Source organism: Bufo bufo, chromosome 1 (assembly GCF_905171765.1).
Source record: "Bufo bufo chromosome 1, aBufBuf1.1, whole genome shotgun sequence".
NCBI classification, from domain to species: Eukaryota; Metazoa; Chordata; class Amphibia; order Anura; family Bufonidae; genus Bufo; species Bufo bufo.
Genome location: NC_053389.1, coordinates 64,404,118 through 64,429,884, shown reverse-complemented (window position 1 = coordinate 64,429,884; position 25,767 = coordinate 64,404,118). Strand labels below are relative to the sequence as shown.

The window sequence follows — 25,767 nt, the reverse complement described above, 5'->3', positions numbered from 1 at the left end:
ATCTCCATCACTTTCTGCATTTAGGACACTGTCCACCATCCATGAGAAAACCACCAGGCACCACCACGCTCTGAAGGTCCACTGTGCTGCGATAATGGCGACTTCTCCGTCCACACAACTTCTCCACTTCTTCTTGGCTTTTTAATTGTTTGTGGGTCATCATTACCTAATGTCTGGAGAAAATCTTTCTGGTTCCAAACGTTATGTTTCCTGAGGCCAAATCCTGAGTGTTCATGAAGGAGGAGGAAATGGATTTATTCTGCGCCTTCCAATAAATTCTACTTTTCCTTATCGATGGGATGAATTTTACATGTGCAGATATATCAAGATGCAAAAGATTGCTCTGTCCCCTCCACCTCCTGAGAATTACACAGTGATATACTCTCCAGATTATTAAGTCAGTGACCTCTAGAGATCCGTCCCCCCCAGTATCGGAGCTATCGAGATCACAGTTGCAACTGGGCCCCAATAACCACTCACTACACTAATGCTAATCAATGCTACCCTGGGTTACTTACAGGGGTTAATCCCACAAAAAATATTGTTCTGATTAAGTCCAGCCCAGTATTCTAAACATGAGGATAGTCCTTTAATACCGTGAAGCTGGACCAATCTGCCTGACTGAAAGATGACCGTTAGTTAACACTAAATCATCTAATCGGAAATTTGCCAATCATTAGCAGTGTGGAAATGCTCTAGGAGCAAACAAGCAACGATTGCAGAAACGAGCAAACAGTGAAAAATGCTTAGTGGTTATTGTTTTGTGTCACTGAACCTGTTTTGAATGGAAACAACTTGCAGAATCGTAGATCTCTACCCATTAAAGAAAAAATATCTGCCCATCTTATTACCCTGAAACTTTGTACTTAGATCAGAACATCAGGTTGTCTAGAAAAAAAAATGACAGAGCACAGGGTGTATTAGAAAGTAGACACAGGGAAGAAAGCCAAAAGAAATCATAGGTCATAACTCGCACAGCGGCTTTTCAGAAGGAACTTGTTTTTCATTTTGTTGCACTGTCTGAGGAATAACATGGAATGGACAAGAGGGTGGCTGGCATTCTTGGTGGTACTCTGTGCCTTAGGGAAAAATGTTCGTACTGAAGATCTTCCTCCTCCATGTGACAGGTAAATATGTAACATCATTTGCAATTTCTACTAGAAATATTAATTAGAAATTTGTTTAACATCCCTCCAATCACTGTTCATTCCAAACAGTGTTAGTGCAGGCAGGAAAATACTGTTTTGAACAAACACTGCTTGGGAACTGTTTGTATGCAGAATGGGAATGGGGGAATTATGAGGGCTATATCTTAGGCTGTCACTGGACTACAGTTTTTTGGTCTTGTTTTAAAGCTGATCATCTGTAGGTTCTACCCAGTCTGAGTTATGAAGAGTTAAAATTGCCCTTCACCGGGCTGTGATCTCAACCAACCTGGAAAGGAAGGGGGGGTGGGGGCAGAGGCTGCAAAAGGATAGAAGCAGTATCTTTCCACCTGTTTTACCTGTACATGACCTGGGAACGTTATATGGACTTCTGTGCATGTTATAAATCTCCCTTCACCCATCAATCAAAATCTACAGTAAACATTGTTGACATTCTCAGGAGCGTTTTTCCAATTTTTATGTGACTGCTGGGGGCAGGGGGAAGTGGGTGTTAAGATATCTATCTATCTATCTATCTATCTCATATCTATCTATATACACAATATATGTATTTATATTATTTTGCCTATATTTTGATTTCTTGCTAAATATATATATAATGCACTAGAACACCTTCCCAATTAAAATATACCTTTTATTAATAATGAACTAAAATCTGGCCTACAGCCGGACTACACATAACAGGAGAGTCAGCCAGACATACAATACAATACTATAATCAATGAGACAAGGGGTACACTGGTAGTACATGTGACAATATCCAAAAAAAGGAATCCTTGACATGTATATGGAAGACGGCTGAGGAAAGATACTGCTTCTATCCTTTTGCAGCCTCTGCCCCCCCCCCCCCTTCCTTTCCAGGTTGGTTGAGATCACAGCCCGGTGAAGGGCAATTTTAACTCTTTATAACTCAGACTGGGTAGAACCTACAGATGTAAGCTCGATCCTATCTGAAAGCTGACTATCTACGCTTGCCTCAATGAATACTTCTGTTCAGTCTTTACGAAGGAAAATGAAGGAAAAGGACCTCAGTTAGGAAAGAAGACTAATGAATCTTTTGATGCATGTGTCTTTACAGAGGAAGAGGTTCTAAGTCAGCTGTCTAAAATCAATACAAATAAGTCACAGGGGCCTGATGGGATACACCCAAAGCTATTAAAAGAGCTCAGCGGTGAACTAGCAAAACCATTAACAGATTTATTTAGCCAATCACTGGCAACAGGAGTCGTCCCAGAAGATTAGAAATTAGCAAATGTGCCGATTCACAAGAAAGGTAGTAGGGAGGAATCGGGCAACTATAGGCCAGTAAGCCTGACATCAATAGTGGGGAAATTAATGGAAACCATACTTAAGGAGAGGATTGTGGAACATCTAAAATCCCATGGATTAAAAGATGAAAAACAGCATGGGTTTACTTCAGGGAGATCATGTCAAACTAATCTTATTGATTTTTTTGATTGGGTGACTAAAACAATAGATGGTGGAGGTGCAGTAGACATCGCTTATCTAGACTTTAGTAAGGCTTTTGATACTGTCCCACACAGAAGGCTTATCAATAAATTGCAGTCTTTGGGCTTGGACTCCCATCTTGTTGAATGGATTAGGCAGTGGCTGAGGGACAGGCAACAGAGGGTTGTAGTCAATGGAGTATATATAGACCATGGTCTTGTTACCAGTGGGGTACCTCAGGGATCTGTTCTGGGACCCATATTGTTTAATATCTTTATCCGCGAAATTGCAGAAGGCCTCGATGGTAAGGTGTGTCTTTTTGCTGATGACACAAAGATTTGTAACAGGGTTGATGTTCCTGGAGGGATACACCAAATGGAAAAGGATTTAGGAAAACTAGAGGAATGGTCAAAAATCTGGCAACTAAAATTTAATGTGGATAAGTGCAAAATAATGCACCTGGGACGTAAAAACCCAAGAGCAGAATATAAAATCAGTGATACAGTCCTAACCTCAGTATCTGAGGAAAGGGATTTAGGGGTCATTATTTCAGAAGACTTAAAGGTAGGCAGACAATGTCATAGAGCAGCAGGAAATGCTAGCAGAATGCTTGGGTGTATAGGGAGAGGCATTACCAGTAGAAAGAGGGAGGTGCTCATGCTGCTCTACAGAGCACTAGTGAGACCTCACTTGGAGTATTGTGCGCAGTACTGGAGACCATATCTCCAGAAGGATATTGATACTTTGGAGAGAGTTCAGAGAAGAGCTACTAAACTGGTACATGGATTGCAGGATAAAACTTACCAGGAAAGATTAAAGGACCTTAACATGTATAGCTTGGAAGAAAGAAGAGACAGAGGGGATATGGTAGAAACTTTTAAATACATAAAGGGAATCAACAAGGTAAAAGAGGAGAGAATATTTAAAAGAAGAAAAACTGCTACAAGAGGACATAGTTTTAAATTAGAGGGACAAAGGTTTAAAAGTAATATCAGGAAGTATTACTTTACTGAGAGAGTAGTGGATGCATGGAATAGCCTTCCTGCAAAAGTGGTAGCTGCAAATACAGTGAAGGAGTTTAAGCATGCATGGGGTAGGCATAAGGCCATCCTTCATATAAGATAGGGCCAGGGGCTATCCATAGTACTCAGTATATTGGGCAGACTAGATGGGCCAAATGGTTCTTATCTGCCGACACATTCTATGTTTCTATGAATCAGTTACGATACAATAAACGATATTATAGCTCAATGATGACCTGATATTGGTGGGGTCATCATAAAAAAACAGTAATGCAATATGGTCAATTGACTTGACATATATTCCGCGGTTCTACACGGTTTGCTGAATTAATATGCATATATTCCATGAAAATTCACGTGTTGCTGAAATACTGAAAAAGGTTTAGTGGTTACTCACGGTTTGCTGAGATATCAGTAGGTATAGAACTTAACGGTTTGCTGAGATGTCAGTGGGTGTAATTCTCAATAGCCAGGTGGGGAACCAACACTGGTGAATGAAGCAATCAGGTAGATATTTAACATTACTGTTAACCAGGATGGTCCAGAGGCCGTAATATTAGTGCAGCTCAGAGACGTGATGTCCAATAGTCAGTGAAATCCTATCCTACATGAATCCCTCCGTGACCCTAATTAAGCTCAGCCCAGGGACACCCCTTAAAGGTAGAGGTTCCCTGTCCTTGTGCCTAATCTGACTCTCCCTGTATGCCCCTATCCTCATTAACCAATAGTATATAACATAACAGACACACTAAAGAAAACAAAAGAAAAAAACACAAATCCCAACGTTACGTTTCCCCAGCCAGTATGACTTCTGACTGGTTCGTCAGGGGAAGTGGAGATGAATACTCCAACAGCAGTGTCTCACAATGGAGATTTTCAATTTAGCGTCTCTAATCGAGACCCTCCAGGAATAGGAGCCCAGATGTAGGCAATAGATGACTAGATGTTGGAGTATTCATCTCCACTTCCCCTGACGAACCAGTCAGAAGTCATACTGGCTGGGGAAACGTAACGTTGGGATTTGTGTTTTTTTCTTTTGTTTTCTTTAGTGTGTCTGTTATGTTATATGTACTACCAGTGTACCCCTTGTCTCATTGATTATAGTATTGTATTGTATGTCTTGCTGACTCTCCTGTTATGTGTAGTCCGGCTGTAGGCCAGATTTTAGTTCATTATTAATAAAAGGTATATTTTAATTGGGAAGGTGTTCTAGTGCATGATAATTATTCTTCCCTCACTTATATTTACTGCAAAGCGGTTTCTTGATGTGGTAAAAAAAAAAATATATATATATATATATATATACACAGTACAGACCAAAAGTTTGGACACACCTTCTCATTCAAAGAGTTTTTTTTATTTTCACTATGAAGGCATCAAAACTATGAATTAACACATGTGGAATTATATACATAACAAACAAGTGTGAAACAACTGAAAATATGTCATATTCTAGGTTCTTCAAAGTAGCCACCTTTTGCTTTGATTACTGCTTTGCACACTTTTGCATTCTCTTGATGAGCTTCAAGAGGTAGTCCCCTGAAATGGTCTTCCAACAGTCTTGAAGGACTTCCCAGAGATGCTTAGCACTTGTTGGCCCTTTTGCCTTCACTCTGCGGTCCAGCTTACCCCAAACCATCTCGACTGGGTTCAGGTCCGGTGACTGTGGAGGCCAGGTCATCTGGCGCAGCACCCCATCACTCTCCTTCATGGTCAAATAGCCCATACTTTCAAAGTTTTCCCAATTTTTTGGCTGACTGACCTTCATTTCTTAAAGTAATGATGGCCACTCGTTTTTCTTTACTTAGCTGCTTTTTTTCTTGCCATAATACAAATTCTAACAGTCTATTCAGTAGGACTATCAGCTGTGTATCCACCTGACTTCTCCTCAACGCCACTGATGATCCTAACCCCATTTATAAGGCAAGAAATCCCACTTGTTAAACCTGACAGGCCACACCTGTGAAGTGAAAACCATTTCAGGGGACTACCTCTTGAAGCTCATCAAGAGAATGCCAAGAGTGTGCAAAGCAGTAATCAAAGCAAAAGGTGGCTACTTTGAAGAACCTAGAATATGACATATTTTCAGTTGTTTCCCACTTGTTTGTTATGTATATAATTCCACATGTGTTAATTCATAGTTTTGATGCCTTCAGTGTGAATCTACAATTTTCATAGTCATGAAAATAAAGAAAACTCTTTGAATGAGAAGGTGTGTCCAAACTTTTGGTCTGTACTGTATATATACACACTATAATTTTTATCAAAGAATCAAAAAAACAAAATATACACATAAAATAATATAAATATAAAAAATAAATTACCGGTATATGTACAGTATATAGAAAAATGCTGTGTAAAATTGTATATTTTCCCCTGTTCATGACCAGACACGTTTTTTTTTTAGTACTTGTGGTTACAAAAGAAATGAGTTTTTTTTCCAGAAATTAGCTTTATTTTTATGCCATTTTTATTTTAGAATTTTTTGTTTTTATTTTTTACCCAGGAAAATGTAAAAAAAAGTTTTAAAAAAGTCAGTTTTTCCTATTTTAGAATTTTTTGTTTAATAGCATTAAGTGCAAGTAAAATATTTTTAAAATTGTGTCCCCTATCCATTGCGGTTATTTTAAGTATAGTATATATAGTTTATGATCGCTGTAAGAACCTACGATGTGGGCTGGTAGTGGTGTTCTTTTTGTATTTTTCTTAACATTTTTGTTCTTTTGTCTTTATTTAGGTATTTATTTTATATTACACTTTGTGACCCCCAATAAGGTCATACAGGACCTCAGGGGGTATTACCATTACATATTTACATTTCTTCTGTAACTGGGGCTGACATATTAGCCCCAGTTACTTGAGAATACAGTCTCTGGAGCCTCCCTGCAGAGCTAATCTGGGTCTGATAAGACCCAGCAGGTCCTGTAGTTACCTGGTGATCACATGATCACCGAAATGGAAGCCGGAAGTGTCATGGCTTAGCATTGTGTATACAGCTAAAAAGAAGGCAAAGATGGTAATAAACTGTGTCTGCCTTCTCTATGGGTAGTCTGGCTCCTGCAACTGCACAATCTCTGTTAACTTGTGAACCATGAAGCAAGTGTGTATATATGTACATATATCTATCTATATCTACAAACCGGATTCCAAAAAAGTTGGGACACTAAACAAATTGTGAATAAAAACTGAATGCAATGATGTGGAGATGGCAAATGTCAATATTTTATTTGTAATAGAACGTAGATGACAGATCAAACATTTAATCCGAGTAAATGTATCATTTTAAAGGAAAAATACGTTGATTCCAATTTTCATGGTGTCAACAAATCCCAAAAAAGTTGGGACAAGTAGCAATAAGAGGATGGAAAAAGTAAATTTGAGCATAACGAAGAGCTGGAAGACCAATTAACACTAATTAGGTCAATTGGCAACATGATTGGGTATAGAAAGAGCTTCTCAGAGTGGCAGTGTCTCTCAGAAGCCAAGATGGGTAGAGGATCACCAATTCCCACAATGTTGCGCAGAAAGATAGTGGAGCAATATCAGAAAGGTGTTACCCAGCGAAAAATTGCAAAGACTTTGCATCTATCATCATCAACTGTGCATAACATCATCCGAAGATTCAGAGAATCTGGAACAATCTCTGTGCGTAAGGGTCAAGGCCGTAAAACCATACTGGATGCCCGTGATCTCCGGGCCCTTAAACGACACTGCACCACAAACAGGAATGCTACTGTAAAGGAAATGGGCTCAGGAATACTTCCAGAAACCATTGTCAGTGAACACAATCCACCGTGCCATCCGCCGTTGCCAGCTGAAACTCTACAGTGCAAAGAAGAAGCCATTTCTAAGCAAGATCCACAAGTTCAGGCGTTTTCACTGGGCCAGGGATCATTTAAAATGGAGTGTGGCAAAATGGAAGACTGTTCTGTGGTCAGACGAGTCACGATTCGAAGTTCTTTTTGGAAATCTGGGACGCCAAGTCATCCGGACCAAAGAGGACAAGAACAACCCAAGTTGTTATCAACGCTCAGTTCAGAAGCCTGCATCTCTGATGGTATGGGGTTGCATGAGTGCGTGTGGCATGGGCAGCTTGCATGTCTGGAAAGGCACCATCAATGCAGAAAAATATATTCAGGTTCTAGAACAACATATGCTCCCATCCAGACGTCATCTCTTTCAGGGAAGACCCTGCATTTTTCAACAAGATAATGCCAGACCACATTCTGCATCAATCACAACATCATGGCTGCGTAGGAGAAGGATCCGGGTACTGAAATGGCCAGTCTGCAGTCCAGATCTTTCACCTATAGAGAACATTTGGCGCATCATAAAGAGGAAGGTGCAACAAAGAAGGCCCAAGACGATTGAACAGTTAGAGGCCTGTATTAGACAAGAATAGGAGAGCATTCCTATTTCTAAACTTGAGAAACTAGTCTCCTCGGTCCCCAGACGTCTGTTGAGTGTTGTAAGAAGAAGGGGAGATGCCACACAGTGGTGAAAATGGCCTTGTCCCAACTTTTTTGGGATTTGTTGACACCATGAAATTCTGATTCAACATATTTTTCCCTTAAAATGGTACATTTTCTCAGTTTAAACTTTTGTTCCATGATTTATGTTCTATTCTGAATAAAATATTAGAAGTTGGCACCTACACATCATTGCATTCAGTTTTTATTCACGATTTGTATAGTGTCCCAACTTTTTTGGAATCCGGTTTGTATATATATATATATATATATATATATAAAGACGAAAAGCGGACAGCACTCCAGTTAAAAAGCAATTGATGTTTATTCACCCATGTGGAAGGCAACGTTTCAGCTCACACAAGAGCCTTTCTCAAGCAATAAACACAGTGCATTATGGGGTATATATAGTCCAACCCCTATTTCATCATAATAAAATCAATCAACAATTAATACAAAAATAAAGTGCAAAAAGTGCATAAAAAATTGTGAATACATGTTAGATGTGCACCTCTCATATGCGGCCAACCCGCAATGACATTACAACATGTGTACAGTACAAAACATACATATTACATCATAAAGTGCAGTAAACAATAAGCGGATACATGTGCGCATCATTAACAATGTGGGAGGAGAGATGTGATGCGATAGTAATGGAGAAGGAATGGTGACATACCCCATGCGGTCCTCTGTGTCACACACGCCAGTAGCCTGCTGGAGTTTTAAATATCCCAGACAACCCCTTCAGAAGATGTTTTTAGCTTTATCTTGATAGTATGCAAGTATGTAGCTAAAGTGGTTTAAAGGTTATAGTAAAGGAACATGGTACAAAGTTCTAGTTCCATAACTTTCTAGCATATGCTATGGTCTGTTCAGTCCTCAAGTGCTGATCTCAGGGACTCAGGCTTCAGAGAAAGATGAGTTTGTTTCAATGCACGTACATAAGTTGGGCAGCATGAAAGGCAACAGGCTTCCTTGATACAAATAGCTGTGAATGAGAAGAAGAGTCATCTGGGTGGCTCCCCACTGGCTCAACCCCAGCGGTTTTGGCCAGATTGACAGGTCATTTGTGACTATTCTTTCCATTCCCAGGTTGTTTTCAGACTATGGCTTTCTCAGAAATGGTGCAGCATTCCAGAGCAAAACACAACTGTTCGTAACAAGGGAGCCAGTCAGTATTTTATGGTGTCTATAGTTCGGGCAGTGTAAGTACCTTGACAGTGTCACCAACGTACCTGCCCAGGTTCCAGCGATGCGCTCTGGGGCTGCGGCGCGGCCGCGATGGGTGAGAGATGCTTATGGGCCCGTCCCATGTGATGCGCGGCTTATTCATGCCTCCTTGTGACTCGAGTACATCCATAGTAATGGAGAGCTTGCTCTATTCTTCCCCCAGCGTGCCTTTTATTTTCTTTAGGTGCGTATGGATATAATGCAGGCTGAGTGACTGCCTAGTCTGCCTATTCTGGGCAGTTTGTGTTCTGGTCCAATGGGGTGCTGAGTCCATGGACCTATTAGGTTCTGATCCAGGGACTCTGCACTCTATTTAAATGTCCTGCTGGCAATACACCCTTGCCAGTTATAGTCGATTCGCTCATCCCTAATTGTTATATTGGCCTCAGCTTGCCTTTGACCGCTCTCTGTCTCGTGATTTGGTACTGTGATTCCCATCTGGTTCTGACTTTGGCTTGGCTATTCTGACTACCCTTTGTCTTCTGATTTGGTACTGTATAGTCCGCCTGGTTCCGACCCATTCCCTTACAACCACTTTTCTGTGTTGTTCTGTGTGTGGGTCTGTCTCACACTTAGCAGACTAGGGAATGTTGTCCAGTTGCGGTCTTGCTGCCTAGGGCTTGCATTGCAATTAGGCAGGGAAAGTGGGCTGGGTTCCAATTAGGACTGTGTGTTCCTGCCTACGGTGCTGATAGACAGGTTCTCTTTAACTTGCGAAACAAGTAGTGTGTCTAAAGCTTTCCACGGGGCCATTCAATTCGTTTTTTTAAATCACCGATCATATTTATTACCCATGCTTATTTTGCCCTTGTGTTTGTTCTAAATGTTATCACAGTCTAGATTCTCAAGCTAACTATAAACAAGTTAATCTATGTGTCCTTGTGTAAATCAAAAATCCTGAACATGATGCACAGTCTGGTTAATCTGAAGTTATGAATACACACCCTATTTTATGAGTCTGGGTGGAACAAGATAATAACAGTAATAAACTTATATAATAAATGTATAATAATTGTCACAAACTTATAGTAACTAGTAAACTCAAAGGGTACCTAAACGTTTACTTAACTTTTTGTAAACTCAAAGGGTACCTAAACGTTTACTTAATTTTTTCAAAGTGTTAGAAATGGGCAAAAATAATTTTTCTAATACAGTTTATCTATTGCTTTGCTAATTTTATCACAAAAAAACAGCCCCCAAAGGCTCCCAGAGTACTTTAATATACTTATACTTGTAATAAACTTATTAGAACATTAACAATGCTTTCTACTTCCTTTAAGTTGCTTCAACAGGTGTGGTGATGTGTACAGTATAAGTGCTGGAAGGTGTGTATATCCCACCCAGATACCTCAGCTGGGTGAGATAAATAAAATCCAGAAAGCTGCAGGGGTTTCAGCAAAGCGTAGTTTGCTGAGACAGTTTTGTTTACATTTTGTTCTGGGCTGGATTTCATTTGCACTGGGTCATAGGTTTGGTAGTGGGATCTGCCAGTCCACACCCTTCCAATTGGGTGTTGTCTTTTACCTGAGGTCATCACAGGTGAGGCCTGCTGTAATCAAGGAGGGATAAAACCAACCCTCTGTGTGTCAGTCTGGGGAGAGAAAAACTTGGAAAAAGAGGCCTAGAGAGGCTCTAGGTGGTCTAAGTCAGGAGGGCTGAGGGGCCACGAGGCTACGTGTAGCCGCATCTATCTAGACTTGTGTTCCGTGAGCGAATCTGCTAAGGGTTGGAGCTTAAGACCATGTGTATAAGCTGTGCTTAGAGGTGAGTCAGGGAAAAGTACTATGTATTAGTTAGAGCCCAGACGGGCAGGTGTTTATTTTGATGGCTATGTTTGTGCTGGTGCCAAAATAAATGATCATTTGGACTGTAAATCCGCTGTCTGACGAGACGTCTGTGATTGTGACCCCCTGAGGGCGAGTGATCCCTTACACAGGTTAAAACAAATAATCAGTATCCACTAAACTTATGAACATAAAAAGGCTCCAGCACTTTTATTCCATGCAAAGGACGTAGCTGTACGTCCAGATTGCATGTAACTTGCTGCAATCAGACATACAGCTACGTCCAAACTCCTAACACTAAAAAGCGTCACAGCCCGGAGTCTCCGAGAGCAGTACAGATTAGCCAATCGTGCATACGTAGTGTTAAAATGCCGTTTTCAGGCTCTTATCTCAACTCTGGAAATCAGAGCCTGAAATAAGGTATGGCCCCCCCTTCTGCCTCCGATAGCCCCTTTGTGCCCCTGTTGCGCCCTGCAGCCTGGGCTGCATTGTATGTGCAATGGACGGGGTACTACCAGGGATACTTCCTCTTTCTTTCCAGTGTTTGGGGGATGGACAGCTGAACGCTTCCATGGGACAGTGTGGAGATGCTTGGTGACAGTGACGGAGTTGCTGCCACATCCTCTGTTTGCGGGGTGGCAGGTGCCACTGTCACTCCGGAGAGGGAGGAAGAGGCTGAGACTGCAGCAGAAGAGGGAGCAGGAGGAGCCTGAGATATTCCGTGGTTTTTGAGGTGTTTACTCCACTGCAGCTCGTGATTTGCATTTACATGCCTGGTCATGAAGGTGGTGCTCAGGTTTAGAACATTTATGCCTCGCTTCAGGCTCCGATTGCACAGCGTGCAAACCACTCGCGTCTTCTCGTCAGCACATTGTCTGAAGAACTGCCACGCCAGGGAACTCCTTGGAGCTGGCTTTGGTGTGCTCAGTCCCTGGGTGCGGTGGGCAGTAGCAGGCGTACTGTCTAGGGGACAGCCACTCTGCTTTTGCACCCTGCTCCCTCTTTTTCTGTGCAGTTGGCGCTGTGTGACCACCACCTCTTCCTCCAAACTGCACACGTCACTCGCATGACCTTGATTCCATGTGGGGTCTAGGACCTCATCATCCTCCGCATCATCTTACACCCACTCTTTAAAGCCGCAGCAGTTGGCACCTGTGCTTCGTCATCATCAGAGACGTGCTGCGGTGGTCCTCCCATGTCCACATCCTGAAACATAAGCGGTTGGGCATCAGTGCACTCAATCTCTTCCACTTCTGGGGCAGGGCTAGGTGGATGGCCCACGGAAACCCTGCCAGCAGAGTCATCAAAAAGCATAAGCGACTGCTGCATGACTTGGTGCTCAGACTGCTTGGCTGATTTGCAAGGGTGTGAGGTAAAAGACAGATGCCTGTCATGGCTGTATGTGAGCAACAATAGTATACACAGTAAAAGAGCTACTGACCGGACCCAAACTAGGGAGGATAAAGGGTGACCCCTGTCAGACCCTCAAAGCTCTCCCTATTCTGCTAAAGCACATGCCCGGATCAAAATGGCGGAACGAGGCATGTCCACGTGCCTAAGACTGATGACCACTGTAACCCCTACAATAGTGGAAGGGGCACGGCCACCGGTGCCCTACTCAGTATATGGAGGGAACCGTGGCCACCTCAGATCCAGTTAGAAAATAATCAGGTACACAACAATGTCTGTACACTTAGCTGAAGGTGTTGCAGCCGCAGAGAAGACGGATCCAAGGACAGCTGGCAATATCCTGAGTGCTTGCTGCAGCAGAACACAGGTCCAGTGAACTGATAGCTACAAGTGAAGATACTAAAGCAAGAGCTACAACTGAAGTGAGAACTATAATCCACGCCCTACAATAGGAGGAGGGGTGATATAAAGAGAGGGAAATCAAACGCATGAGGAACAGCTGGGAGGAAGGAAACCAAAAGTAAACAGAGCAGTGAGAACTCCTCCCAGCTCTAGTAGTGACATCATCACAGGGGTGGAGAAACAGAGCTGTGAGAACGTCCCAAAGCTCTGGTAGTGACAGTACCCCCCCCCCCCCCCCTCTACGGGTGGACTCCGGACACCCAGGACCCACCTTCTCAGGATGAGCCCTATGAAATGCCCTGATGAGGCGAGTGGCTTTAATGTTCGACACCGGAACCCACATCCTCTCCTCAGGACCATAACCCTTCCAATGAACGAGGTACTGAAGAGAACCGCGAACAATGCGAGAGTCCACAATTCTGGAAACCTCAAACTCTAGATTGCCATCAACCAAAATCGGAGGAGGAGGCAAAGAGGAGGGTACCGTGGGCTGGACATATGGTTTTAAGAGAGATCTGTGAAATACATTATGTATCTTCCAAACCCGTGGAAGATCAAGACGGAAGGCAACAGGATTGATGACTGACAAGATTTTATAAGGCCCAATAAACTTGGGACCCAATTTCCAGGAGGGAACCTTCAGTTTAATATTTCTTGTAGACAACCACACCAGATCACCCACATTCAGGTCCGGACCAGGCACACGTCTCTCATCAGCCACACGCCTATACCTCTCACTCATCTTTTTAAGATTACTCTGAATCTTTTGCCAAATGGTAGACAAAGACGAGGAAAATCTCTCCTCCTCAGGTAAACCAGAAAGAGCCCCTCCCGAGAATGTCCCAAACTGCGGATGGAACCCATATGCACCAAAGAATGGTGACTTATCAGAAGATTCCTGACGACGGTTGTTCAGAGCAAACTCAGCAAGAGGGAGAAATGAACACCAATCCTCCTGGTTCTCTGCCACAAAACAGCGCAAATATGTCTCCAGATTCTGATTGAGGCGTCAGTCTGACCATTCGACTGCGGGTGAAAAGCAGAAGAGAAGGACAGCCGAACCCCCAGGCGAGAACAGAAAGCCTTCCAGAACCTGGACACAAACTGCGTGCCTCTATCGGAAACAATATCAGAGGGAATGCCGTGCAATTTAACAATATGGTCGACAAAAGCTTGCGCCAACGTTTTAGCATTGGGTAAACCAGGGAAAGGTACGAAATGAGCCATCTTGCTAAAACGGTCCACCACCACCAGGATCACCGACTTCCCCGAGGAACGAGGAAGATCCGTGATAAAGTCCATGGACAGGTGTGTCCAAGGACGGAAAGGTATGGGTAACGGGAGAAGGGAACCTGAAGGCCGTGAACGAGGGACCTTAGCGCGAGCGCACGTCTCACAAGCAGCCACAAAACCCTCCACCGACTTACGAAGAGCCGGCCACCAAAATCTCCGAGCAATGAGATCTACCGTGGCTCTACTCCCGGGGTGACCAGCAAGAACCGTATCATGATGCTCCTTAAAGAGTTTGTGACGTAGCTCAGGAGGCACGAACAACTTCCCAGATGGACAACGGGCAGGTGCCTCAGTCTGGGCAGCCTGGACCTCGGCCTCCAAATCGGAATATAGAGCAGAAACAACTACCCCCTCCGCCAAAATGGGACCCGGGTCCTCGGAGTTTCCTCCTCCCGGAAAACAGCGAGAGAGAGCATCAGCCTTCACATTTTTTATCCCAGGTCGGAATGTAACAACAAAATTGAATCTGGAGAGGAACAGAGACCATCTGGCCTGTCTCGGATTCATACGCCTGGCCGACTCCAAGTATGCCAGATTCTTATGGTCGGTAAAAACGGTGATAGGGTGCCTGGCCCCCTCCAACCAATGGCGCCATTCCTCGAAAGCCAACTTGATGGCCAACAACTCCCTATCTCCCACATCATAGTTTCTCTCTGCCGGGGAGAGTTTTTTAGAGAAAAAGGCACAGGGTCGCCATTTGGCAGGAGAAGGGCCCTGGGACAAAACCGCACCCACACCCACCTCGGAAGCATCCACCTCAACAATAAAAGGTAAGGAAACATCGGGATGCACCAAGACGGGAGCAGACGCAAAACTCTCTTTAATCTTAGAAAAGGCTGCAAGCGCCTCCTCCGACCAAGAGGAAAAATCCGCCCCCTTTTTTGTCATGTCAGTAAGGGGTTTGACAACAGAGGAATAATTCAAAATGAACTTTCTGTAATAGTTCGCAAAACCCAGAAAGCGCATCAATGCCTTCTGATTCTCAGGAAGCTCCCACTCAAGTACAGCACGGACCTTCTCCGGATCCATGCGAAAACCAGAAGCAGAGAGGAGAAAACCCAGAAATTGAATCTCCGATACCATAAAAAGACATTTCTCCAGCTTGGCGTACAATTTATTTTCCCGCAGAATCTGCAGAACCTGAAAAAGATGATCCTGATGGGTCTGAACATCAGGGGAAAAAATCAAAATATCATCAAGATACACCAATACAAATTTCCCCATTAAATGGTAGAAAATACTATTAACAAAATGCTGAAAGACGGCCGGAGCATTCATCAGGCCGAAAGGCATAACGAGATTCTCGAAATGCCCGTTAGGGGTATTAAAGGCCGTTTTCCATTCATCCCCCTCTCTGACCCTGACCAGGTTGTACGCGCCTCTCAAATCCAATTTGGAAAACACCTTGGCCCCAACAATTTGGTTGAAGAGGTCCGGGATCAGAGGAAGGGGATAGGGATCGCGAATCGTGATACGGTTCAGCTCCCTAAAATCTAGGCAAGGTCTCAGAGAGCCATCTTTTTTTTTAACAAAAAAAAAACCCGCGGCCACAGGTGACTTTGAGGGACGAATATGCCCCTTCTCGAGACTCTCGGAGATATAAGTTCACATTGCGATTCTTTCCGGTTGTGAGAGATTGTAGAGGCGTGCTTTTGGCAGCTTGGCGCCGGGAATGAGGTTAATGGGACAGTCAAACTCCCGGTGAGGAGGTAGCTCCTGAACACCGCTCTCGGAAAACACGTCCGAGAAATCAGAGAGAAATGATGGCACAGTTTTAGTAGACACCTCTGCAAAAGTCGCTGTGAGACAATTCTCTCTACAAAAGTCACTCCACTCATTTATTTGCCTTCCTTGCCAATCAATAGTGGGGTTATGTCTAGTGAGCCAGGGTAACCCCAAAACTAGAGGAGAAGGCAATCCGTTAAGGACAAAACAAGATATATCCTCCACATGAGTGTCACCTACAGCTAGCCGGATATTGTGAACAATGCCCTTCAGAGATCTCTGTGAGAGTGGAGCAGAGTCAATAGCAAAAACAGGTATATCCTTTTCTAATGTGCAAACCTGAAAACCATGCATGGCTACAAATTGAGTGTCAATAAGATTGACGGCCGCTCCACTATCGACAAAAATCTCACAAGAAATGACTTTGCTCTCTAGCGCCACCCTGGCAGACAGGAGAAAACGGGAACTGCAGGTCAGAGGAAAAGCATCAATTCCTACATCAACTTTGCCCAAAGTAGCAGATGAAGCAGAATTTGATGATTTACCTTTTGAGGTTTTTGTCTTATTATCGCTCTTAGTACAGTTCAAGAATCTCCTAGAGGGACAAACATTTGCCAAATGACCTATGCCCCCACAACAAAAACACACCATACTCTGAGGACTAAATCCTCTTTTATCAGGGGCAAGTCGACCTAGCTGCATGGGCTCCTCCTCAGAGGGGAGCGAGACAGGATGAGGCCCCTGCACACTGAATGAGTCCGCACCACTGCCCCTAGACTGACAATGGCTGGACAGAGAGGTCTCGTTTCTTTCTCTTAGACGCCTGTCAAGGCGTACCGCCAATGACATGGCAGACTCTAAGGACGTTGGTCTCTCATGGAAAGCAAACGCATCTTTCAATCTCTCTGAGAGACCATGACAGAACTGACTCCGGAGTGCAGCATTATTCCAACCCGAATCAGCTGCCCATCTCCGAAATTCAGAACAATAAAGCTCCGCAGACAGTTTGTTCTGGCATAAAACACGTAAGTTAGATTCGGCCAGAGCAACACGATCCGGGTCATCATAAATCTGCCCCAGGGCCACAAAAAATCTTTCCATGGATCGAAGGGAGGGATCCCCTGATGGCAGCGAAAAAGCCCAAGTCTGAGCATTACCCCTGAGCAGGGAGATGACAATCCTCACCCTCTGCTCCTCCTTACCAGAGGAGTAGGGACACAAGCAAAAATGGAGTTTGCATGCCTCTCTTAAGCGAACAAAATTCTCACTGCCCCCGGAGAGCGTTTCCGGAAGTGAGACCTTTGGCTCGCAACAGACTCCATGAGCCGGAGCAGAGCCCAATGCTTGAAGCTGAGTCATAGATTGACGGAGATCCGCTACTTCCAAAGAAAGACCCTGCATGCGGTCAACCAGGCCAGAAAGCGGATCCATGTCAAAAAAGGACCGTTTTGGTGGATTATAATGTCACGGCTGTATGTGAGCAACAATAGTATACACAGTAAAAGAGCTACTGACCGGACCCAAACTAGGGAGGATAAAGGGTGACCCCTGTCAGACCCTCAAAGCTCTCCCTATTCTGCTAAAGCACATGCCCGGATCCAAATGGCGGAACGAGGCATGCCCACGTGCCTAAGACTGATGACCACTGTAACCCCTACAATAGTGGAAGGGGCACGGCCACCGGTGCCCTACTCAGTATATGGAGGGAACCGTGGCCACCTCAGATCCAGTCAGAAAATAATCAGGTACACAACAATGTCTGTACACTTAGCTGAAGGTGTTGCAGCCGCAGAGAAGACGGATCCAAGGACAGCTGGCAATATCCGGAGTGCTTGCTGCAGCAGAACACAGGTCCAGTGAACTGATAGCTACAAGTGAAGATACTAAAGCAAGAGCTACAACTGAAATGAGAACTATAATCCACGCCCTACAATAGGAGGAGGGGTGATATAAAGAGAGGGAAATCAAACGCATGAGGAACAGCTGGGAGGAAGGAAACCAAAAGTAAACAGAGCAGTGAGAACTCCTCCCAGCTCTAGTAGTGACATCATCATAGGGGTGGAGAAACAGAGCTGTGAGAACGTCCCAAAGCTCTGGTAGTGACAATGCCCATGGGCTGCAGGTGCCAACTCTGCGCTTTCAGCAGGGGACCAGGTTGGAGACAATGTGAAGGAACTGGAGGCACTGTCAGCCACCCAATCTACTACCGCCTCTACTTGTTCTGGCCTTACCTGTCACAGACATTCCCGCGACAGGTGGCAGGAGATCGTGAGACTGGCAACACGTGGTTTGATCTGACAGGTTTTCCCTGTGGATCAATAGGCATCTGTGTTGTTTCTGGTATGACCACACCCCTTGCCTCAGGTGTTGCTAATGTGGCCATTTAACCTTATTTATAGTTGCTTCTCCCACAATGCTGTGCGGTTTATAGCTTCAGTTTAAGTTGTGGATTGCTGGTGTGTGGATCTCGGGTGAGTTCCTGGTGCTTCCATAGCCCCTTTGAAGTTGAGTCTTTCCTTTCCCTTCTTGTATTTTGTTTGGTTTCTGTGTGTTGCATTTCCCTATTGTTTGTATTGGCCTGTTGAAGACTCCTGTTCGTCATTCCTTTCAGTGGAACAGGTAGTCTCGTCCCTGCCATTAGTACCAGGCTCCTATAGGGCTAGATAGGACTCTAGGTATTCCTGCGTATGAACACACCTACCTCTGGGGTCTGTTCATACTGGTAGTCAGTCAGGATTTGGTTAGAGTCTTACTAGGAGGTGTCCATCTTCCTTCCTTTGTTCTCAGGCCTGATTCCCTGTTCCCCCCTTCCCTCTTATGCTCGGTGTGGTGTTTCCTTCCCACACCGAAGCGTGACATCACCATTTGTACACCGGTATTCGGGCCTACAAAATAACGCTGAACGTTCTGTCGCCTACGTGCCTGGGGAAGGGGTTTCATTTGGGGGGCGTGTAGCTGGCACAGATCGACCACGTCCTCTAGCACCATGACCAGGGCCACGTCCCTTATTTTATGCTCTCCTCATTCTTTTAGGTCACCCACTGAACTAACAGACGGATTAACTATTTTAATTTCCCTGTCACGTATGTGTAATGGCCGAGTGACATTACCACACCTATGCCCTGTTTCTATCTGGGTATGCAATCTCAATGTCATTTTATACATTTCTTCCAGGTCCCATATATTGTGCATTTCCTGTTATGCATCTGTTTATATTCAAATGCAATGTGCCTGGTTCATCAGCAGGTGGCAGCAAATATGGCAGAGCAGTAGATAGAATAGAATGGAACCTTCCAGTCCATTCTAACCCCCCCCCCCCCCAACCCTCTGTGCAGAGCCAAATGTGTTTGCCTGTTATTTTCAAGCTAAAACTTGCTGGAAACCAAGACCAAGTCTGTAAACTGTTTGAAGAAATGTTTCTGCAAAGTAAAGTTGCAGTAGAACTATATACAAAGTCGTGGCTCAATCTCTTCAATCATCTTCTCTATTACCTATCCTCCATATTTGCTCTGCTTTCTCTGGCGATGCCTGGGGTTCCGGATGTCAATGTAGGAGCACCGTGACAGGTGCACAAGCCACAACACCTAAAGGGACACTATAAGCAACCCTTACACCACTCTGGCATTCCTACACCTGGGTTCCACCATCACCTTCTACATAGGGAGACCCTGTCCCTCATTGCTGAAATGCAACTGGCGTCACAAAAAATTACATTTACCACATCTTAAAATGACCCTAGTCGCGCGTCCGGGGCGTTGCATATGCAGTGCAGGTGTACCTCACACAAAAAATGGGTATATGTCACCCACCGAACTAACAGACAGATTAACTAATATATTTTTGTGTCAGGGGTACAAAGATGGTGAATTGCACCCACAAAAAAATCACTATAGGTCACCCACAGAATAAATAGCCAGATGAGATTCCTAACACTTTCCCTCACTTCAGCTGCCTGCTTCCTGTCCCTGCACTACTCAGAGCTGATGGGCGGAGCTACACGTGATTTTATAGAGGCTGGGTCACATGATGCACCGGCCAATCACAGCCATGCCATTACTAGGCATGGCTGTTATGACTTCTAAGTTCTACGTGCCCACAGCTTAAAAGCTTGTTGATTGGCTGCCCTACAGCTTTTCAACAAGCTTTATTAAATGCCCAAACACCAAACTCGAACCCAAACTTTTGCTGCAAAGTTTGGGTCTGGGTCCCTGAACTCGCAAAGTTCGGTACGGACCCAAACATTTCAGTTCGGGTTTGCTCAACACTCCTGACAGTACAATGCATTGCAATAGATGACTATTGCAGTTCACTGTACAGCGATTAGACCCACCGGATCTTCAAGATCCAAGTGGGAATTGGTAAAAAAGTGAAAAAAATATATATCCATTTTTAAAAAAATAAAATAAAAATTCCAATAAAAAAAAATAGCTTTTTTCTATATCCGCTCATTGATAATTGATAAAAAAAAAAATATACAGTGGGATGCAAAAGTTTGGGCAACCTTGTTAATCGTCATGATTTTCCTGTATAAATCGTTGGTTGTTACGATAAAAAATGTCAGTTAAATATATCATATAGGAGACACACACAGTGATATTTCAGAAGTGAAATGAAGTTTATTGGATTTACAGAAAGTGTGCTATAATTGTTTAAACAAAATTTGGCAGGTGCATAAATTTGGGCACCACAAAAAAGAAATGAAATCAATATTTAGTAGATCCTCCTTTTGCAGAAATTACAGCCTCTAAACGCTTCCTGTAGGTTCCAATGAGAGTCTGGATTCTGGTTGAAGGTATTTTGGACCATTCCTCTTTACAAAACATCTTTAGTTCATTCAGGTTTGATGGCTTCCGAGCATGGACAGCTCTCTTTAAGTCACACCACAGATTTTTTAGTCTGGGGACTGAGATGGCCATTCCAGAACGTTGTACTTGTTCCTCTGCATAAATGCCTTAGTGGATTTTGAGCAGTGTTTAGGGTCGTTGTCTTGTTGTTCCAGCCCCGGCGCAGCTTCAGCTTTGTCACTGATTCCTGGACATTGGTCTCCAGAATCTGCTGAAACTGAGTGGAATCCATGCGTCCCTCAACTTTGACAAGATTCCCAGTCCCTGCACTGGTTACACAGCCCCACAGCATGATGGGACCACCACCATATTTTACTGTAGGTAGCAGGTGTTTTTCTTGGAATGCTGTGTTCTTTTTCCTCCATGCATAACGCCCCTTGTTATGGCCAAATAACTCAATTTTAGTTTCATCAGTCCACAGCACCTTATTCCAAAATGAAGCTGGCTTGTCCAAATGTGCTTTAGCCCACCTCAAGCGGCACTTTTTGTGCTGTGGGCGGAGAAAAGGCTTCCTCTGCATCACTCTCACATAGAGCATCTCCTTGTGTAAAGTGCGCCGAATGATTGAACGATGCACAGTGACTCCATCTGCAGCAAGATGATGTTGTAGGTCTTTTGTGCTGCTCTGTGGGTTGACTCTGACTGTTCTCACCATTCGTCGCTTCTGTCTATCCGAGATTTTTCTTGGTCTGCCACTTCGAGCCTTAACTTGAACTGAGCCTGTGGTCTTCCATTTCCTCAATATGTTCCTAACTGTGGAAACAGAAGCTGAAATCTCTGAGACAGCTTTCTGTATCCTTCCCCTAAACCATGATGGTGAACAATCTTTGTCTTCAGGTCATTTGAGAGTTGTTTTGAGACCCCCATGTTGCTACTCTTCAGAGAAAATTAAAAGAGGAGGGAAACTTACAATTGACCCCCTTAAAGAGGACCTTTCACTTGTAAAAAACAATGTGAACTAAGTATGCTGCCATATAGAGCGGCGCCCAGGGATCTCCCTGCACTTACTATTATCCCCGGGCGCCCCTCCGTTCTCCCGTTATGCCCTCCGGTACCTTTGCTCTGTAAGTTATAGTAGGCGGTGTCTTCCCTTGTCCTGTGGGCGTCTCCTTCTGCCAGGCTGTAGCGCTGGCCAATCGCAGCGCACAGCTCACAGCCTGGGAGGTTTTTTCCGCCTACTATAACTTACAGAGCGAAGGTACCGGAGGGGATAACGGGAGAACGGAGCGGGGCCCGGGGATAATAGTAAGTGCAGTGAGATCCCCGGGCGCCGCTCTATATGTCAGCATACTTAGTTCACATTGTTTTTACAAGTGAAAGGTCCTCTTTAAATACTCTTTCTCATAATTGGATTCACCTGTGTATGTAGGTCAGGGGTCACTGAGCTTACCAAGCCAATTTGAGTTCCAATAATTAGTTCTAAAGGTTTTGGAATCAATAAAATGACAACAGTGCCCAAATTTATGCACCTGCCTAATTTTGTTTAAACAATTATAGCACACTTTCTGTAAATCCAATAAACTTCATTTCACTTCTGAAATATCACTGTGTGTGTCTCCTATATGATATATTTAACTGACATTTTTTATCGTAACAACCAACGATTTATACAGGAAAATCATGACGATTAACAAGGTTGCCCAAACTTTCGCATCCCACTGTATATATATATATATATATATATATATACATAATTGGTATTGCTGCATTGGCAATTACCTGACCCTGTGGTGAACACTGTAAAAACGAAAATTAAAAAAACATTGTCAGAATTGCAATTTTTGCACACTTCACCCCCCAAAAATTGTATAAAAAGTGATCAAATAGTCATATGTACCTCAAAATGATACAAATAAAAACTACACCTTGTCAACAGAACAGGAAACAGAAAAATAAAAAAGTTATGGCCATTAAAAAGATTACAGCAAATTCCATGTTAGAAAATCCAGGTACAGCTCCTTCCCTTCTGAATGCTGCTGAGGTGTTGCCATATTCAGGAAAAGTTGCATAGCAAATTGTGGAGTGCATTTTCTCCTGTAAGCCCTTGAGAAAAATAAACATTTGGTGCTGAAGCAATATTTTATTTTAAAAAAATTTAATTTTTTATTTTCACAGCCTAATGTTTCCAAATTCTTTGAAATACTTGTTGAGTCATATCGCTCACTGCACCCCCAATAAATTCCTTGTAATGGAGGTTCCACTGTTTGGGTATCTCAGGGTCTCTTCAAATGCAACATGGTGCCCGAAAACCATTCCATCAAAACCTGCCCTCCAAAAACAATATTGTGCGCCTTCCCTTCTGTGCCCTGCCGTGTGCCCATACAGCAGTTTACAACCACATATATTTTTTTCTGTAAACCGCAGACTCAGGGTAATCAATATTGAGGTTTGTTTTGCTGTTAACCCTTGTTGTGCTACAAGAAAAAATGGATTAAAATTTAAAAATTTAAATTTTCCTTTAATTCTTGTGGAAAACCTAAAGGGTTAACAAAGTTTCAAATCAGTTTCGAATAATTTGAGGGGTGTGATTTTTAAAATGGAGTCATTATTATATCAGCTTCTTACAGTCCTTAAAAAGGTCGATTTTGAAAATTTTCTTCTAAAATTTTAAAAACTGCTTTTCAAATTCAAAGCTTTCTAACGTCCTAAAAAAATAAAATGACATTTACAAAATGATGCCAACTTAAAGTAGACATATTGTGAATGTTAATTAATGACAATTTTATGAGTTATCACATCTTGAAATCAGAGGAATTCAGATTTCCAAAAATTGATACATTTTTATAAAAATGTCTAGATTTTTTTTTATAAATAAAGGTAAAACATATCAACTCAAATTTTCCACTAACATGAGTTCCAAAGTGTGATGATAAAACAATCTCAGAAAGGCTTAGATGAGTAAAAGCGTTCCAAAGTTATTACCACATAAAGTGACAAATGTCAGATTTGAAAATATGCTTGGTCATTAAGGTCAAAACTGTCTGCGGAAGTAAAGGGTTAATGCTCTGACTGCGTCCAACACCAACCACCCAGAACTGACTAGTCATCACTATTTTCTGATAAGAATAGGGCCTTTAGATTGCTAGGTAATAAAATATATTTATATAATTCAAATTTCTAAACTTTCCTAAATTCACATTAAAGTAAATATGCAACAGGCTGTGCCTTTAATACTGTCATATTCATAATTTATATTTAAAGGGGTTATGCCATGATTAATGTAAAAAATGATACTCAGACATCATACAGTATAGAACATGACAATCTCTTTCTAACAAAGCTAGAACCAGCCCTGTACCTCACATGGATCCAGAGATCTCCCCATTCATTGTTCCAATTGCACTGCTAGATTTATATCAAGCTGACAGCTCAAGAGGAGTGTCCTTTCTCGGGGGGGGGGGGGGGGGGGTGTCTTTCGTATGTAGCTCTCTACCTATCACAGCTCAGGAGGTGTGTCCTCTCTCTCCCTATCACAGCTCAGGAGGCAGTTAAAGGATGAAACTGAGCATGTGCGGCCATCTCAGTAAGTAGGACAAAGAAATAAGAAAAGAACAAACAGCAGGTGGCGCTATACAGAAGCATTTTATTGAATAGCCCACTTGCTATACTAAATGTTTAATTACATGCAATTACAAAAGTATTCAGGTCCAGGCCCATTTTTCATGGGACAGCCCCTTTAATATTTTTAATTTAAAGCTGGAGTTGTCATCGGTACCATCTCCATCCAAAACTGACTCCAAATTCACAGCCCTGGTCAGAATGGCTTAAAAAAAAAAAAAAAGAAATACCTCACCGATCCCTTGAGGCTCCCGTTCTGACACTTCTTGGGTCACCCGCCGTTCTCTGACACAGATGGTGTGACCACTCAGCCAATCATGTGCAATGGTGACACACCTCAACCAGTGATTGAGGTACTGGTCAGAGAGGTACCAGGAGATAGACACGGGAAGAGGGACCCAGGAAGTATCAGAACGGGAGCAGTGGGGGAATCGGTAATGGAGTATTACTTTTTTTTTAAAGATTTTAAGGCATTCTGCCCGGTTGTCACTTCAGCAAGTAGCATTTATCACGTAGAGAAAGTTAATACAAGGCACTTACTAATGTATTGTGATTGTCCATATTGCCTCCATTGCTGGCTGGATTCCTTTTTCCATTACATTATACACTGCTTGTTTCCATGGTTATGACCACCCTGCAATCCATCAGTGGTGGTTGTGCTTGCACACTATAGGAAAAAGTTCAAGCCTCTCTGGTGGACAGTGGGAGCTCTGAAGTGACAACCCCTTTAACTGTCCGAAAAACCTCTTCTGTCAATGTTCAATGCTAATAATTAAATGTGTTTTTTTCCCTGAAACCATATAAACTGGAATTATATTTTAATTGTGTTCTCTGTGTCTTCATTTCCTACTTCTATTTCTGTATTAAACTCCTGTCTCCTGACCATTTAATAATAACTTGTTATTCACTTAAAAATGTCTTCCTTATAATTCCTTATGAATGCCACTTAATAGATTCTGTCTGCTCTTGCCCATCTCTTCCTCCATCACCACCATCCTCTATTAACCTTGTCATCCACTTCAGCATTTCTCTTCAATTCTTCCTTTCTCAGTAACATCTATTGCACAGGAGAAATCCTTCATCATGTCCAGCTGGCCAAGATTTTCAGCGATGATAAACATTTTGTAGACATGGGTCTCCTGGATACACCTGGTTAGTTCCATTTTGGGATTCTATATGCTTATCATAATTATGTATTTTATATAATATATGGTTTTGAGACGGAAAATTTTGGTTTTTACAAAGTTTGCTGCTTCACCTTTCATGGTACATTAGCTCTACATTGTTTTGAATGAATTACAATGAATTGCAAAGTCATTGAAAATTTACTTACTTACAAAAACCCAATTTCCACTGCATTTCAACCCTGCCACAAAATGACCTGCTAACATTATTTCAGTGATCTTCTCATC

General features: G+C 43.0%; 1 protein-coding gene across 1 annotated transcript in view; it reads left to right on the top strand.

Moving 5' to 3' along the window:
* Positions 1–662: 662 nt before the first annotated feature.
* Positions 663–25,767, top strand: part of TREH (trehalase) — a 50,311-nt gene continuing 25,206 nt past the window's right edge. The window contains exons 1-2 of the mRNA XM_040425271.1: positions 663–1,127; positions 25,407–25,507. Of these exons, the coding sequence (XP_040281205.1) occupies positions 1,033–1,127; positions 25,407–25,507 (196 nt within the window). The 5' untranslated portion in view covers positions 663–1,032. The remainder of the gene's footprint in view (positions 1,128–25,406; positions 25,508–25,767) is intronic.